This window comes from Acomys russatus, chromosome 1, assembly GCF_903995435.1.
Source record: "Acomys russatus chromosome 1, mAcoRus1.1, whole genome shotgun sequence".
NCBI lineage: Eukaryota > Metazoa > Chordata > Mammalia > Rodentia > Muridae > Acomys > Acomys russatus.
The window spans coordinates 110,026,287-110,043,038 of NC_067137.1; the positions used below are offsets into that span (position 1 = coordinate 110,026,287).

At 35.4% G+C, this 16,752-nt stretch overlaps 1 protein-coding gene across 1 annotated transcript in view; it reads right to left on the reverse strand.

Annotated features, from left to right (window-relative positions):
• The window catches only part of Tc2n (tandem C2 domains, nuclear), a 52,161-nt gene that overhangs the window by 24,481 nt on the left and 10,928 nt on the right, over positions 1–16,752 (reverse strand). Inside the window, exons 3-8 of the mRNA XM_051150572.1 lie at positions 15,623–15,790; positions 14,543–14,634; positions 13,377–13,452; positions 12,621–12,721; positions 9,448–9,564; positions 7,074–7,265 (exon numbers count right to left, since the gene is read on the reverse strand). Coding sequence (XP_051006529.1) covers positions 7,074–7,265; positions 9,448–9,564; positions 12,621–12,721; positions 13,377–13,452; positions 14,543–14,634; positions 15,623–15,790 — 746 coding nt within the window. The remainder of the gene's footprint in view (positions 1–7,073; positions 7,266–9,447; positions 9,565–12,620; positions 12,722–13,376; positions 13,453–14,542; positions 14,635–15,622; positions 15,791–16,752) is intronic.

Here is a 16,752-nt window from a genome sequence, read left to right on the forward strand (position 1 = left end):
ACTAACTACTAGGCTGAAGTCCAAATTAATGAATTCAAAAATAAAAGGAGGGACATTACAATAGACACTGAGGAAATCTAAAGAATCATTAGGTTTTACTTCAAAAGCCTGCACTCCACAAAATTGGAAAATCAAAATGAAATTATTTTCTTGATAGCGTGATACACTACAGCTTCTGTGACAAGATTTTTTGTTTGTCTGTTTTATTTTACTGGGGAGAGGAGAGGGATTTTGGTGCATGATATATAAATCATAGACATTCAATAAAACTAAAAAAAAAAAAATGCAATATACAGCAAGCCAATAGCCAATATCAAGTTAATTGAAGAAAAACTTAATTCTAAAATCAGGGACAAGACTATGCTGCCCACTCACTCTGTATCTCTTCAGTATAGCACTTGAAGTCCTAGCCAGAACAATAAGAAAACTAAAGGAGATCAAGAGGATATAATTGGATATGCATGAACAAAGATAAGACTAACTGAAACTCCTAGTAGTAGGGGACATGGAGTCTGAAGTGGCCACCTCCTATAGCCAGGCGAGACTGGAGGGATAAAGACACCAACCCACCCACAAAACCTTTGACCCAAAATTTATCCTGCCTATAAGATGTATATGGACAAAAACAGAGCAAAGATTGAGGGAATGGTCAACCAATGACTGGCCCTACTTGTCATCCATCCCATGAGAGAGAACCAATCTCTGATACTATTGATATTACTCTGCTATGCTTATAGACAGAAACCTAGCATAACTCCTATGAGAGGCTTCACCCAGCAGCTGATGGAAAAAGATGCAGAGACACACAGTCAAACATTAAACAGTGCTCAGGGAATCCTATAAAAGAGTTGAGGGAAGAATGATTGAGGGAACCAGAGGGGTCAAGGATTCCACAAGACCTACAAAGTCAACTTAACTTGAGCCCAAGGTAGCTCACAGAGACTGAACCACCAACCAAAGAGTATGCATGGACTGGTCCTAGGCCCTTGCACATATAGTAGAGGTTATTTATCTAGGTTTTCATGTAGGTCTCCCAACAACTGGAGTGGGGCGGCCTTCTCTAACTCTGATGCCTCCCTTTAGATCCTGTTTCCCTAACTGGGATGCTTTGTCTGGCTTCAGTGAAAGAGGATGTGCCTAGTACTACAGCGACTTAATATGGCAGTGTGGGTTGGTACCCCATTCTTTGAGAAGGAAAGGGGAGAATGAGGGGATGGGTGTGTGAGAAGGAATTGGGAAGAGAAAGGGGCAACAATCAGGATGGAAAGTGAATAAATAAATGAATTAATGGTTAAAAAAAAAGATGCTTATCTTTCAGCTTGTACAAAACTCAGTTCAAGCCAGGCATGATGGCATACACCTGTAATCCCAGCACTCAGGACGCAGAGACAGGTGTGAATCTAGGTGAATTAGAGGCCAGCCTGGTCTATAAAGAGAGTCCAGGATAGCCAAGGCTACACAGAGAAACCCTGTCTCAGAAAAATTTCAGTTCAAAATGCATCAAAGGTTTTAATTTTAAACTAGAAACTTTACAACTGCTAGGGGGAAAACATAGCAGATAGCCTTGAAATTGTTGGACTAGGCAAAAACTTCATTTTAAAGAGTTTTAGATTTATTTATTCTATCTTTATATGTATAAGTGGTTTGAATGCATGCCTATGTACCTAGTGAGCATATGGATAGTTGAGAGCTACCATGAGGATGCTGGGACCCAAACCTGGGTTCTCTGCAAGAATAGCATATTCTCAAAACCACTCAGACATCTCTTTAACCCCATCAAGCACATTATTAATAGAATACCAATAGCATAGAAACTAACTCCATATATCAACAGATAAGACTACAAGAAATTTAAAGTTTCTGCACAACAAAAGAAACTATCAGCAAGGCAAATAACCCACAGAATGAGAGAAAATCTTCACCAACTGTACTTTAGACAAGGTGCTAATATCCAGGATGTATCAAGAATACAGAAATTATCCACAAATTTCGGAAATTCCTTGTTTTTAATAGCTGACTAGTATTCCATAGTGTATATGCACCACAGTTTCTTTATCTATTCTTCTACTGAGGGACACTTAGGCTGTTTCCAGGTTCTGGCTATTATGAATAAGGCTGCTATGAACATGGTTGAGCAAATTTTCTTGTTGTGTGCTGGAGCATCTTCTGGGTATATTCCAAGGAGTGGAATAGCTGGATCTGTAGGAAGCCCTATTCCCAGTTTTCTGAGATAGCACCAGATAGATTTCCAAAGTGGCTGTACTAGTTTGCATTCCCACCAGCAATGAAGGATTGTTCCTCTCTCCCCACATCCTCGCCAGCATGTGGTGTCACTTGAGTTTTATATCTTAGCCATTCTGATGGGTGTAAGATGGAATCTCAGAGTTGTTTTTATTTGCATTTCCCTGACGACTAAGGAGGTTGAATATTTCTTTAAGTGTTTCTCAGCCATTTGATATTCCTCTGTACTCTGGTGCCTCACATTTGACCATGTCCCCTGGAGGGGGAGACCTGGTGGCACTCAGAGAAAGGACAGCAGGTTACCGAGAAGAGACTTGATATTCTATGAGCATATACAGGGGGAGGTAATCCCCCTCAGGAACAGTCATAGGGGAGGGGAATAAGGGGGAAAGGGGAGGGAGGGAAGAATGGGAGGATACAAGGGATGGGATAACCATTGAGATGTAACAAGAATAAATTAATAATAAAATTTTTTTTTAAAAACTGCTGATGAGGCCTTTTCAGTTCTACATCTTGCCTTAAATTAGTGCTTGTCTCACCTGAGCCTGTTTTGTTTTGTTTTCTCTCTTCCAAAGAAAAATAAAAACCAATAATATCCCACAAAAAAAAAAAAAGAATACAGAAATTAAATACCAAAGGAGTAAACCTGCCAAACAAGAAACAATTTGAACAAAAGATACAAGGAGAAAACGAGGATGGAACTAGAAATGACCATACTGAGTGAGTTAACCCAGAAGCAGAAAGACTCACATGGTATATACTCACTTATAATTGGGCACTAGCCCAAAAGGCATGTCCCATGAAAGTCTTCACTTACCAGGAGACTGGGACAGATGTGAAGACATACCACTGGGACTCTAGGTAAGACAAATATAGGAGATGGGGAAATAGAAGGACCCAGAAGGTCCTAGAAACCTACAAGAAGAACATCGTGACAGGTGGATCGGTGCCCAAGGGCGTCTGCTCAAACTATTGCACTAACCAAGGACAATACAAGTAGTAAACATCAAACCCCTACTCTGATCTACCCAATGGACAGGACGTTCTCCACAGGTATGTGGAGAGCAGGAACTGACTCTGACATGAACTCTGGTGCCCCAAATTTGATCAACTCACCTTGGTGGGGAGGCCTGATGGCACTCAAAGAATGAATAAGCAGGCTACCAAGATGAGACTTGATAGCCTATGACCATATAGTGGGGGAGGAGGTCCCCCTCGGTCATAGACCTAGGGGAGGGGAATAGGGTGAAAGCAGGAGGGAGGGGAAAACGTGAGGGTACAAGTGATGGGATAACAATTGAGTTGTAATATGAATACATTAATTAAATTAAATTTTTTAAATAAAATTTTATCTCAGAAGAAAAGAAGAAAAAGAATGAGAGTGAGAGTGAGAGTGAGGATGAGATTGAAAGAGAATATGAGTGAGGATGAGAGAGTGAGAGTGAGGATATGAGTGAGGATAAGACTGAATAAGGATGAGAGTGAGAGTGAGGATGATAATGAGAGGAAGAGGATGATAAGGAGAAGAGAGAAGAAAGGAGGAGGAAGGAGAAGGAAAAAGAGAAGAGGAAGAAGAAGAGGAGGAAGAAGAAATTGTCAATAACTATTTTTTAATTGTTCAATAACCCAGGCCATCAAGAAAATATAAATTAAAACTACTTTGAGATACTACTTCACCCCAGGCAGAATAGCTATTATTAACAAATCTGATAACAAATGTTGGAGAAGATGTACAGAAAGAAAACATTTTGTACACTGTTGGTGGGCATGCAAGTTCATTTTGGGAATTTCTCAAAAATTAAATAAATAAAAATATCACTACTATGTAACTAAGCTACCTCACTCCTAGGTAAATAACCAGAAAATGCTGTTTACTATCACAGAGATGTCCTCATTCATTGCTGCTTCATTCACTATAGCAAAGAGGTGGAATCAGCCTAGACACATGCATGGTGGCGCACGCCTGTAATCCCAGCACCCAGGGAGGCAGGGGCAGGTGGGTCTCTGTGAGTTCAAGGCTAGCCTCATCTACAAAGTGAATTCAGAACATCCAAGAAACCCTGTATTAAAAAACAAAATTAATTAACTTTCATAGAGAGAGAGAAATGAAATATTATTCAGCGCTAAAGAAAAGTACAATCACAAAATTTTCAGAAAAATGCATAGGCTAATAATGTTTAATATTAATCAAGATCAAAAAATTTCAGAAGGAAAATAACTGGATGATCTTCCTCACATGCAGAATCTAGCTAATAATATATTGTAAACTAACATACATGTTGGGGTACAGTATAACATGTAAAAGGAAAACAAAGTTTTAAATAGATGAACAAAGACTGCCTGCAGGTAATAGGCATGAGTTATGAAAGACAATATAAAGGTAACTGTTTTCTAGTTCTAATTCTATCATTTGATTTTTTTGGTACAGGTGGTGGATAGTGCATAAAAACATATTCAATAGTGACAGTGTAAAATCCAGTGAGAAGCTTTACAGCTTCAAAATGGTTATTCTTAGTGTGTGTGTGTGTGTGCGTGTGTGTGTGTGTGTGTGCGTGTGTGTGTGTGTGTGTGTGTGTGTATTCATTCATTCTTAGGGGCTACTTAATTTCAGTGTATAATGTTTGATATGAATTTTATAATAAATTTTATTTTTAAAAAACAAAAATGCATCCATAAATATTCCCTCAAAATCTTCCAAAAATTAATTTCTCAATTTCCTTCACTGAGTTAGCATTATATAACCCATCTTTACCATTTAATATATGAAATATTCATTTGACATTTGTATCTTCTGTAAAATATGACCAGATATTCCTATCTACTAAGCTATTGTAAATGATGCCAGTAACAAATTCCTGTCATAATTACTGTGGTTTAATAGCAAAAAAGTAACTTAAATAAGTTTTTAGATGTAACAAATGTTATAAACATACTCATTGAGGGCTGAGATTTCAAATATAGTCAAAAAACAACTAGAAAGAAATTTTAATTCTTCTGACCACTTTTTAAAATATATTTTATTAATTTATTCATAGCACATCTCAATGGTTATCCCATCCCTTGTATCCTCCCATTCCTCCCTCCCTCCCATTTTCCCCCTACTCCCCTCCCCTATGACTGTGACTGAGGGGGACCTCCTCCCCCTGTATATGCTCATAGGGTATCAAGTCTCTTCTTGGTAGCCTGCTATCCTTCCTCTGAGTGCCAACCAGGCCTCCCCATCCAGGGGACGTGGTCAAATATAGGGCACCAGAGTTCGTGTGAAAGTCAGACCCCACTCTCCACTCAACTGTGGAGAGTCTTCTGACCACTTTAATAATTTCTTTTTTTAATATTTTAATCTGTAATTTCTCACTTCCAATATGGAGGTTCTCAGTCCAGACAACACATTAGACTCACTACTGGGAAAGTTATTGAAAGACTACAAATGCCTCTGTTCTGACCCCAAGAAAATTCAATTTTATTAGTTTAAGTGTGGATATGCTTTTAAAGTTCTCAAATGATACCAATGCATAGCTAAGGTTCTTTTAATTATACTTCAAGTAATCCTAATTATATTTAAAGAAATAAAATATAATCCTACATAAATTTAAAATCATATGTATGTTTGTTCTTACAAAGCTTAAGACTGATTTCTATTAATGTTATCCCAACAGAAAAACTATACAGTTAAATAATTAGGAACTTCTAAATACTTTTTAAATTGTAATTTGTTATAATTTATTCAGATTACATCCTGAATGCTATCCCCTCACTTGTATCTTCCCATTCCCAACCCCCACTTCTACCCTATTCCCCTCCCCTAGACCTCTGAAAGAAGGGGACCTCCTCCCCCACCATATGGCCACAGCAAATCAGGTCTCATCTGGATAGCCTGCTTCTGCTTCCTCTGTGTGCCTGCAGGGGCTTCCCCCAAGGGGAAGTGATCAAATTTCTAAATACCTTAATGACAATATTTGATTGGTTGGTTGAAAGAAGCAAATATCAGGTCTCAAAAATCAACCAAGCACTTTTTATATAAAGCAGTAACAACCAAAACCAATTAACTTTAAAAACTTTCATTCTTGGTCCAAGAGATGGCTCAGTCTGAGGGCAGCTGTTGCTAAGCCTGACAACCCACGACCTATATAGTGAAGAGAACCAATTCCCAATCTGTCCTCTGACCTCCTGACACACGCTACCACATAATCTTCCACCCTGAGATGAATAAATATAAAACGTTTTTATGTACAAGCAAAAATTTATTAAAATAAAAGCAAATTTCTGTGATGGGGATGGGGTGTGGCTCAGCAGCAGAACATGTGCTCAGTATGTGTAAGGCCCTAGACTCCATCCCTTGTGCTGGGCACAGAAAGGACCCAAATTCCACTCTAACCAATTTGAGAACAGATATATAGTGTACCTATAATTAAAAGCATTTTCTTAATTCCACTTTATAGTAATCTCAGATTGCATATGATTTTGAGATTCATTCCTATTCTTCCTGAGTCCTCTGCTACTAAAAACTTTTAAAAATTAATTATTTGAAGTTATTCATATTTCATTGTTATTGCCTTCAGGGTTGTTACTCCTACAGTATGAAACACTAATGAAAAATGTGCTATGAAAGGGTAGCATGCTGCTAATTTGAAGAAAATAAAGGAAGAAAAATTATTATGTTAAAGTTTTGTAAATTATTTCTAAACTATTATTTTTAAAAAATACTATTTCTTGAGGACTTTTATGGTCTTCCAACATATTATAATGAATTATTTTCCAAAAAATAAAAGTCATTCAACAAACCATTCTAATTATGTGTACTATATTCAGCATTGGATACTATTATTACTTACAGAAATTTTTGAAGGTGGTATTATTTCCAATGAGTAATCCATTTCTTCTGTACTAAGAGTTCTGAGTGATAGAGAACATTCTCCAATGGTTTTCTTCCTGGGAGTCTGGGTTTGAATCTTAAATACAAGCCTCACAGCTTGTAGATTTTGTAGTTTAATAGCAAATACAAAAGTCTCCATAAATTCAATAACCTTAAAAAACAAGAAAATATTAACTATAAATACTAAAAAAGGTTTATGTGCCATTATAAAATAAGTTTTATACCTAAGAAAAGTAGTAGAATATATTTTTACAAGTATATTTTTCATTAATTAAATAAAAATGGATATGTGTTGTTTTACTAACTTACCTAGCTCTACAAATCATCCTTATACTGAGGAATTAAGATCAATATTAACAAAAACCTCATCAGAATACAGCTTTGCTTTTTTGAAAAGTAAGCTGTTTTTCCATCCTTGGTTTTCTCATACACTTCTCTTGCAATTCATCAAAATTGTTCAAAAGTTAATAAGATTAGTTCAAGAATTTCATATATAAGTTTACTAAGCATCCAGAATCTAAGCTGTTCACATGAAGAGACTTGAATTCTCTCTTTAAAAGAGACTGAACACTAGACCCTTCTTGGCTATACACTTCCTTCTTTACATCTTCAGTGGTCGCTTTTTGAAAAGTCAAGATATCTAGCCAACTAACAAATATGATGGATATTGTGCCCAAACTCCCACTCATATTATAATGATTTATATCTGATCGTACAGAATTATGTTCCTGTTGGCCTCCCAACCATTGAGGTGCTTCTTTCAAATTATCAAGCTATAAAACTATGCCAATAAAATATTACACAAAACTATTTAACAGTTTTACACAGTACAAGTATGCTGGTATACTTCACACTTTCCATAATAGGAATTTCCTAAACAACTTCATATGTGAAAATAAATTTTGAAAATAAAAGAGTAATGAAAGTATTTTTCCTGTTAACTTACTTTTATTTTAAAATCATAAAGTAAAATTGTTTAATTCAGGAAGTGTTCATCCTTGAGTACATCATTTCATTTTTGTTTGCATTTTAGATTATTTTCATGGAACAGATTTCAAGTAAAATAGCTATGCTAATAACTTTATAAATAATCTAATAAATACTTAATACTTGAATTGTGTTGCCAAAATAATTTCTCAAAAGTGTGTATGTTTTAGAGCAGTGGTTCTCAGCCTTCCTAATGCTGCAACCCTTTAATACAGTTCCTTGTGTTATGGTGACCTTGAACCATACAATTTTGCTGCTACTTCATAACTGTAATTTTGCTACTGTTATGAATTGTAATATAAATGTCTGATGTAAAAAATATCTGGTATGCAACCCCCAATGGGGTCAGACCCACAGGTTGAGAAACACTGTTTAGAGTAATTAAAAAATATTTCCAGACAGGAGTGGTGGTGCACACCTTTAATCGCAGCACTCGGGGAGCCAGAAGCAGGTGAACTGCTGTGAATTCAAGGCCAGCCTGGTCTGCATAGCAAGTCCAGGACAGCCAAGACTACACTGAGAAAACTTGTTTTAAAAAACACAATTTTTTTTCTGGGTGGAACTGGGTGGGTATTTTATGATTAATAATTAAAATGAATTTTCTTGAATTCTTAGATACTTTATTTCTTTTATTTTAAGATGGTATATTCTTTTAAAAGATATCTTTTCAGGGCTGGAGAGATGGCTCAGTTTTTATACTGTTTTGTAGTGGACCTAAGTTCAAGCCTCAGCATCCACATCAGGTAGCTATCTCCTGCTATCTCCAGCCTCAGTAGGTGTAATCTTCTGGCGTCAATGTGCACTGCACTTATATGCATAAATCAACTCACACAGATACACACACACACACACCCCACTTAAATATAAAGAATTTTAAATATTTTTAAAATACCATTTGCATATAATATAAAAACTTAACTTTTTAACCATATCAAAAAGACAACAATGGGCATGTATTTAAATTAATGTGAAAGCAATCTATAAAACAAAACTCAAGATAATAAACCTTCTAGTTATAATAATTGGAATATTTTTGAGAAAGAGATTGTTGCAACTTTACAATTGCTTTTCAAAGCCAGCAAGTATTGGGAGCAAGAAAAATAAAGAAGTTTCTTACTTATTGTTAAACATCTATATATTCTAGTAATTAAGGTTTCCTTTTTAAATTCATCTTAATATCAAACAATAAAATAGCAAATACTCTTAGGACTTAAAATTTAAAAGCAAAGGTATATCATTTTAGCTTCTCCAAAAAAACCCACCCACTTTGTTAATCTCCATTTTACATCAATATCAGTGACAATTATGAGAAAAATGAAAAAATTCAAATACAAAGAGCCACTTACATTGGAACCTTCTTTGGCTGAAGATTTAAAATGCACTGGTTTGGACAATGTTAAAATTCCTTTTATAGAAATTGTAGGAGTGTCTCCATAACTAGAAGGCCAATTTACATCTCTGCACTAAAAGCAATAAAAGTAGACTTTAAGTTTCTACAAAGGACTCTGACAATACAAATATCTTACATATATATTGAGTTAATAACTTTTTTGAGACAAGGTGTCTCTCTATAGCCTTGGTTGTTTTGGGACTCACAATGTAGACCAGACTGGCCTCAAAGACCCACTGCCTCTGCCTCTAGAGTGCTGGGATTTAAGGTGTGTGCCACCATGGACTACTGAGTTAATGATTTATAATTAAAATTTTAAATAAACTTCAGAATACTAAGATTTCATGTTTCATCCATTAATATTTTGACATTATTCTGGGGTGCTATCAGTTTCCTTCATGACATTTCCGTATACTTTTGTCAGAGTTGGTCATTCCTCCTCCACCCCTCTCCTTGCCATGCCTTGTCCTCTTCCGGCTCTCAAGTAACATGTATTCCATTATTATCCCTGACTCCCTTCTTTTAAAACTCTTTTTGATAACGATTAATGAAAAAAAAAACATAAAAATCCATCCCCTTGAAGAGCCTTGAACGCACTGGTACAGGAGACAACTTCCTGAACAGAACAGCAGCAGCTCAGGCTCTAAGATCAGCAATTAATAAATGGGACCTCCTGAAACTGAGAAGCTCTGTAAGGCAAAGGATGCTGTCAACAGGACACAACAGCAGCCTACAGACTGGGAAAAGATCTCCACCAGCCCTACATCGGATAGAGGGCTACTATCCAAAATATACAAAGAACTCAAGAGATTAAACACCAACAAACTAAATAGCCCAATTTAAAAAGGGGACAGAGCTAAACAGAGAATTAATGAATGAATTAATAAAAAAAAATGCAGAAAAAAACCCAAATCCATCCCCTTTGTGGTCCTCTTTCTCATTTCCTGACTTATATCCATGCAAGTACAAGTATGAAAATTAAAAAGCCCACATATGAAATAAGACATATAATATTTGTCTTCTGAGTCATGCTTATCTCACTTGTTAATTTCCAGGCCTATTCCTTAAAATTTTCACAATTTCATTTATATACCTAAAAAAATTCTATTGAGTATATATACCATATTTTCATTACCAGTTCCTAGGCTGATTTAATTTCCCTGCTATTGTGAAAGGAAAAGCAACAAACATGGATATGCAATTTTATTTGTAGTAAGTCTTATAGACCTTTGTGTATGTGCCTAGGAGTTGAGTCCTGTGGTGGTTTTATTTTGCGTTTTTTTTTGTGAGGTTTTGAGGTTTTGCTGTTGTTGTTGTTCATTTGTTGTTTTTGGTTTGGGTTTTTTTATTAATTTATTTATATTATATCTCAGTGGTTATCCCATCCCTTGTATCCTCCCATTCTTCCCTCCCTCCCATTTTCCCCTTACTCCCCTCCCCTATGACTGTGACTGAGGGGGACCTCCTCCCCCTGTATATGCTCATAGGTATCAAGTCTCTTCTTGGTAGCCTGCTATGCTTCCTCTGAGTGCCACCAGGTCGCCCCCTCCCGGGGACGTGGTCAAATATGGGGCACCAGAGTTCATGGGAAAGTCAGACCCCACTCTCCACTCAACTGTGAAGAATGTCCTGTCCATTGGGTAGATCTGAGTAGGGGTTCGAAGTTTACTGCACGTACTGTCCTTGGCTGGTGCCATAGTTTCAGCAGGACCCCTGAGCCCAGATCTGCCCATCATAATGTTCTTCTTGTAGGTTTCTAGGGCCTTCTGGATCCTTCTATTTCTCTCTTTTCCCATGCTTCTCTTATCTAGAGTCCCAATAGGATGCCCTCCCCTCTGTCCCAGTTTCCTGGTAAGTGAAGGCTTTCGTGGGACATGCCCCTTGGGCTAGTATGCAGATATAAGTGAGTATATACCATTTGAGTCTTTCTGCTTCTGGGTTAACTCACTCATTATGATCATTTCTAGCTCAATCCATTTATCCACAAATTTTGGGAATTCCTTGTTTTTAATAGCTGAGTAGTATTCCATAGTGTATATGTACCACAGTTTCTTTATCCATTCTTCTACTGATGGACACTTAGGCTGTTTTCTTGTTCTGACTATTATGAATAAGGCTGCTATGAACATGGTTGAGCAAATTTTCTTGTTGTGTGCTGGAGCATCTTCTGGGTATATTCCAAGGAGTGGAATAGCTGGGTCTTGAGGAAGCCCTATTCCCATTTTTCTGAGATAGCACCAGATAGATTTCCAAAGTGGCTGTACTAGTTTGCATTCCCACCAGCAATGAAAGGAGTGTTCCTCTTTCTCCACATCCTCGCCACTATGTGGTGTCACTTCAATTTTTTATCTTAGCCATTTTTTTAAACATTTCCACAATGATTTCCATAGTGGTTATAGCAGTTTACACCCCCACAAAGGGTTCCTTTTACCCAGCATACTCACCAGTATTTGTTTTGTTTGTTTATTTGTTTTTGTTTTTGTTTGATGTTAGCTATTCTGACTCAAATGAGACAGGATCTCAAAGAAGTTTCCATTTGCATTTACCTGATTGCTGAGGATACTTAACATTCTTTAAGAATTTATTACCCTTTTGTATTTCTTCTCTCAAGGGGTATCTGTTCAGTTTTTAGCTAATTTACTGTTCGGCACTTGTGGGATTTTGGTGCTTAATATTTTCAGTTCTTTATATATCCTGGATATAACTCCTTGTCTAAAGTAGAGCTGGCAATGATTTCCCCATCTGTATGTAGGCTGTCCATTCACTCTGCTGACAGTTTCCTTTGCTGTTCAGAAACTTCTAAATTTCATGAAATTCCACTTGTCGATCTCTGGAGTTATTTCCTAACATAAAAGTTTATGCCTATTCCTGTATCTTGAGGTGCTTTCCCTGTTTTCTGTCAGCAGTTTTGTGTTAAATGTTTTATAAAGCACTCTTTGCTACATAATACAATAGAAATCTAAATTCTGAAGATAGTTGCTGACTCTTTTTTCAGGAGGAAGCAACACTAAATATCTGTAGGTTATAAAATTAACATAAACTAATTGAATGAATTTTAATTCTATTATTTAAAATTAAATATAAATATTCAATTTATAGTAAAAATCAATATTAACTACACTAATTTACCTGCAAAACTGTGATCCAGATCTGCTCTGCTGAAGAATTATAACACAATTTCACATTCAATCTCCCCAAGTCTCTTTCATCTCCTGATAGGGTAATTGTATCTGAATTATAAAGGACAAAGAATAAAAACTCCATGTAATCTTTTTAATCCAATTAAGCTTTGAAATAAACCTATTTTAAAAGCACAAATAAAATAAATATGTTTTAGATTTTTGAGACAAGATCTTAGCCCTGGCTGTCCTGGAACTCGCTATGTAAACTCACAGAGATCCACCTACCTCTGCCTCCCAAGTGCTGGATTAAAGACATGTGCCACCATGCCCAGCAAAAACTGATATACTTATTTGTTTTTAAGTTTCAAAAGTAGTAAGATAAAATCATACTTCTGTGATTTTTTAGTAAAGTCTTAGACATAAAATACACTGAAATGCATACAGTTCAGAACGTGAGAAATTAAGCTAAAACTCTTCAAACAGTCTATATATTCAAACATATAAGGTCTATGTTCTTATGAAAGTTCCTTAATCTAAATACTTTAAACCACAAATAAAAGATATATAGCAGCTTACTTTTAAAAATTCATTCCTGCTTGAATAATGAGTCATGGGCTATCTCATCTGAGTTTGTTATAATAGGTTCAATAACCAGCATATAAAATGCAAAAACATTTTTCTTTATCCAATTATAACCCTGTCAAGCTATTACTAGGTAGAAATAATCTGCTAAACAGTATAAATAGGATACTGTATTCCTTACCCAGGCTTCTGTTACTACCCTGAGAGTTTTTCCTTGAAGAAGAACTACTAGGTACACTGGACAATGAGTCATGTCTCTGCAACAACAACAAAAATGCTTCAGTCAGAAGCTATATATTAAACTTTAAAAACTTTCATACTTATGTCCCAATAAGCACCTTGATATCAAACTCTGTATTAATCACTTTATCAGTGTTACTGGTCAGAATTTCCTACCACTGTAGAAGAAGAAAGAAACTCTCTAACATATATTGAGAAATACCTTAGTAGGTAACATTGGAAAGCCTTTTGTATTTTTTATTTGTCTTTATTTTCATATTACATATATTACTGGAAGTGTTCACTAACCTATAAAAGTGTAAAATAGTATTATCAAAGCATAGTCCCTCTAGATCAGGAGCATCTGCATCATGGAAACTTCATACAAATAAAACTTCAAAGCCTATCACAGTACTACTGAGTCAAAAATTCTAGGGGTGAATGAAGTCTTGACTGTTTGTATTTAACAAAATCATCAAACAACTCATATTTATGATAAGTGACTTCTATTCTAAAACATTAAGTATTTTAAAATTAATGGTAGACCTATTAATACTAAGAATGCATACATATTTTTTAGAACATGGCTTCCACACTGACAAAAAAGAAGCCCATGAATACATACAAAAAGATGCTCAGGGTGCTTTCACTTTCACTCACAGAGAGACAGATGACTAGTCTTTAAACTTTTCTCTTCTCTACCACTATTTCCCTTTCTTATTTTTGCTGTCTTTAAACTTTCAAAGGATTTTATGTTAGTATTATTGAAAAACTAAAGTCTTATACCACAATAGAAATACTAATTCTTAGTAACTGCCTAGTTATGTTCAATAAGGAAAGTTAAATAAGTACTTTTAACTATATGATTATAAATCCCAATTAACTCAAGATCCTTCAGGGCACACAAATTAAGAGATATAAAATTACGCAAAATGAAAGAATATAATGACTGTTATTAATCACTGAAAATTTCCTAAAATAATATAGGAAATGCCACATATTTATTATTCAGATATTATAATACACATAACCACATAACCACAAAAATATACGTGAATCCTAATGCAATTCACATAGTTCTAATTTTTTATTTTAAAAAGTTCACATATAGTGAAATTATTGTTATACCTGGATGAATCGCTGAGGTGAAGTTGTAAGATCAAGCATAGATTTGCTTAGCCCAGGCGAACCAGGAAGTTTACTGGTCCTTAAATCACAAACTACAAAAGGATGAAAGAAAAGTTTTGTTGTTTGTTTTTTAGTAATAAAAATGAAAGAGTAACATTCCACCTAATTTCCATAAAACAAACCTCTATAGAAATATATTATATAGATCATGTATACCCAAATTTATATAAAAAGAAACTCTAATAAAATCTTTAAAAGTTCAATTATTTTACTCTTCACAGCACAAGTAGTCTAGGCACTCAAATAACACATTTTCATATTCATATCAAATATTAAGCATGTTTTTGCTTATATTCCCCAATCTTTCATGCAGAAAAAATTAATTTAATAAGATGGGACTACCCTTTGATAAATGTGATTCAACTACTATTTAATGAGCACATATAACATTGTAACATTTCAATCCTGAATCCCATGTGCTATTATATTTCTAGTTCTTCTCCCAAACTATAAGATCTTCTTTAAAAGGAACTCTGAACACTGTGTATTCTAGCACAGTGCTAGAGTAGGCCCTTACAAAAATATTTTTTTTATTTTCAGTGATGCTGAGACATGCATACATGTAGGTCTGTAAAACCTGAAAAGCTGAGATTTTGTGACTCGGAGATGCACATGGTAGTTCATGTAATTGATATAGTCTCAAATATCAAACTGAAAAAATTCTAGTTATTTTCTATTTTTTGTGTGAACTTCCAATCATGAGTTCTTAAATTCATTTAGCTGATTAGAACAAAAAGAGAAAATATTATAAATACCTGTTGTAAAATTTATTACATACAAAAATGTATGTAAAATAATCTATAATAAAAAATTTTTTAAAAGAAAATATTATCTATCAATTTTTATACTAATTATAACACCAAAAAGAAGATACAACACTCATCACACACTTGTGAAGCCTGTTTTGCTCTTATTTTTTAAGATTGCTCCTAATAATAACTATTTCTGTTACAGTCTTATATTTAATTTCTAAATTTGTTAAAGATAAGCCCAGAGAAAATGCACAAAATGTCTTCTTACCAGATCCGTATAATTTTTTTGTTTCAAAATGAAGAGGAAAGCGCCGACTTAAATCAGGTGAAAAGTTTTGATGCATATAGCATGGGTTATATACATCATAGCTGGGCCCAGGGTAGAATGAACTGCAGAGCTCTGCCTTTTGATCTCCAAAAGATGCTCTGGCAGATCCTGAAAGCAAGTGTTTCAATAAACTAACAGCTGATACACTAAAGGAATACGTTAAAAATGCTTTGTTACAAATGATTCTTAAACATATACCTTAACCAGCACACCTTTATAGAATTCTAATTTCTATTTAAAGAATGAGCCAAGAATCCTCTCTTAAGACAGCCTGGCAAGTTTTTAGCATTCTTCTTTGCCTTATAGACAATTCTGTAATTCATGGCCTGAATTTCCCCTTACCTATATCACATCTACTTATGTATATAATGTCTCTTAAATAAAATCATTTTAGATACATTTTTAAAGAAGATAGCACTTAAATATTAGACCACATGCAATAAGATACACTAGGCAGGTCTTTTATTTGAAAAGACCCCAAATCAAATAAAGAATTTTTTAACAAATTAAAATTTAAAAATTTATAGAAATACTAAGAATCACCAGAGAGACTCCCTCCGGGAACTGTTGAGAGCAGATGCGGAGTCCCACAGGCAAACATTAGGTGGACTTCCAGGAGTCCATCAGAGAAGGGAGAAGAGCAATCAAGGGAACCAGAGGGATCAGTGATACCACGGGAACACAACTCACAGAATCAACTGACAATGAATCATAGGGACTCAGAGATGAAGGCGCCTATGGAGGTCTGACCTAGGTCCTCTGCATATATATTATGGCTGAGTAGCTTGGTGTTCTGTTAAGATTCTTAACAGTGGAAGCTGGGGCCAGCTCTGACTCTTTTGCCTATTTGTGGGACCCTCTTCCTCCTACTGGTTTGCCTTGACCATCCTTGGTGTAATTGTATATACCTGGTCTTATTGTAGCTTGTTGTTGTGCTGTGTTTGGTTGAGGTCCCTGGGAGGCCGTTCTTTTATGAAGGCAGATTTGGTGTGGATCTAGGCAGAAGGGAGATGGAGGGAGGGGACTAAAGGTGGGGATCTGTAGTCAGGATGTAATATATGAGAGAACAA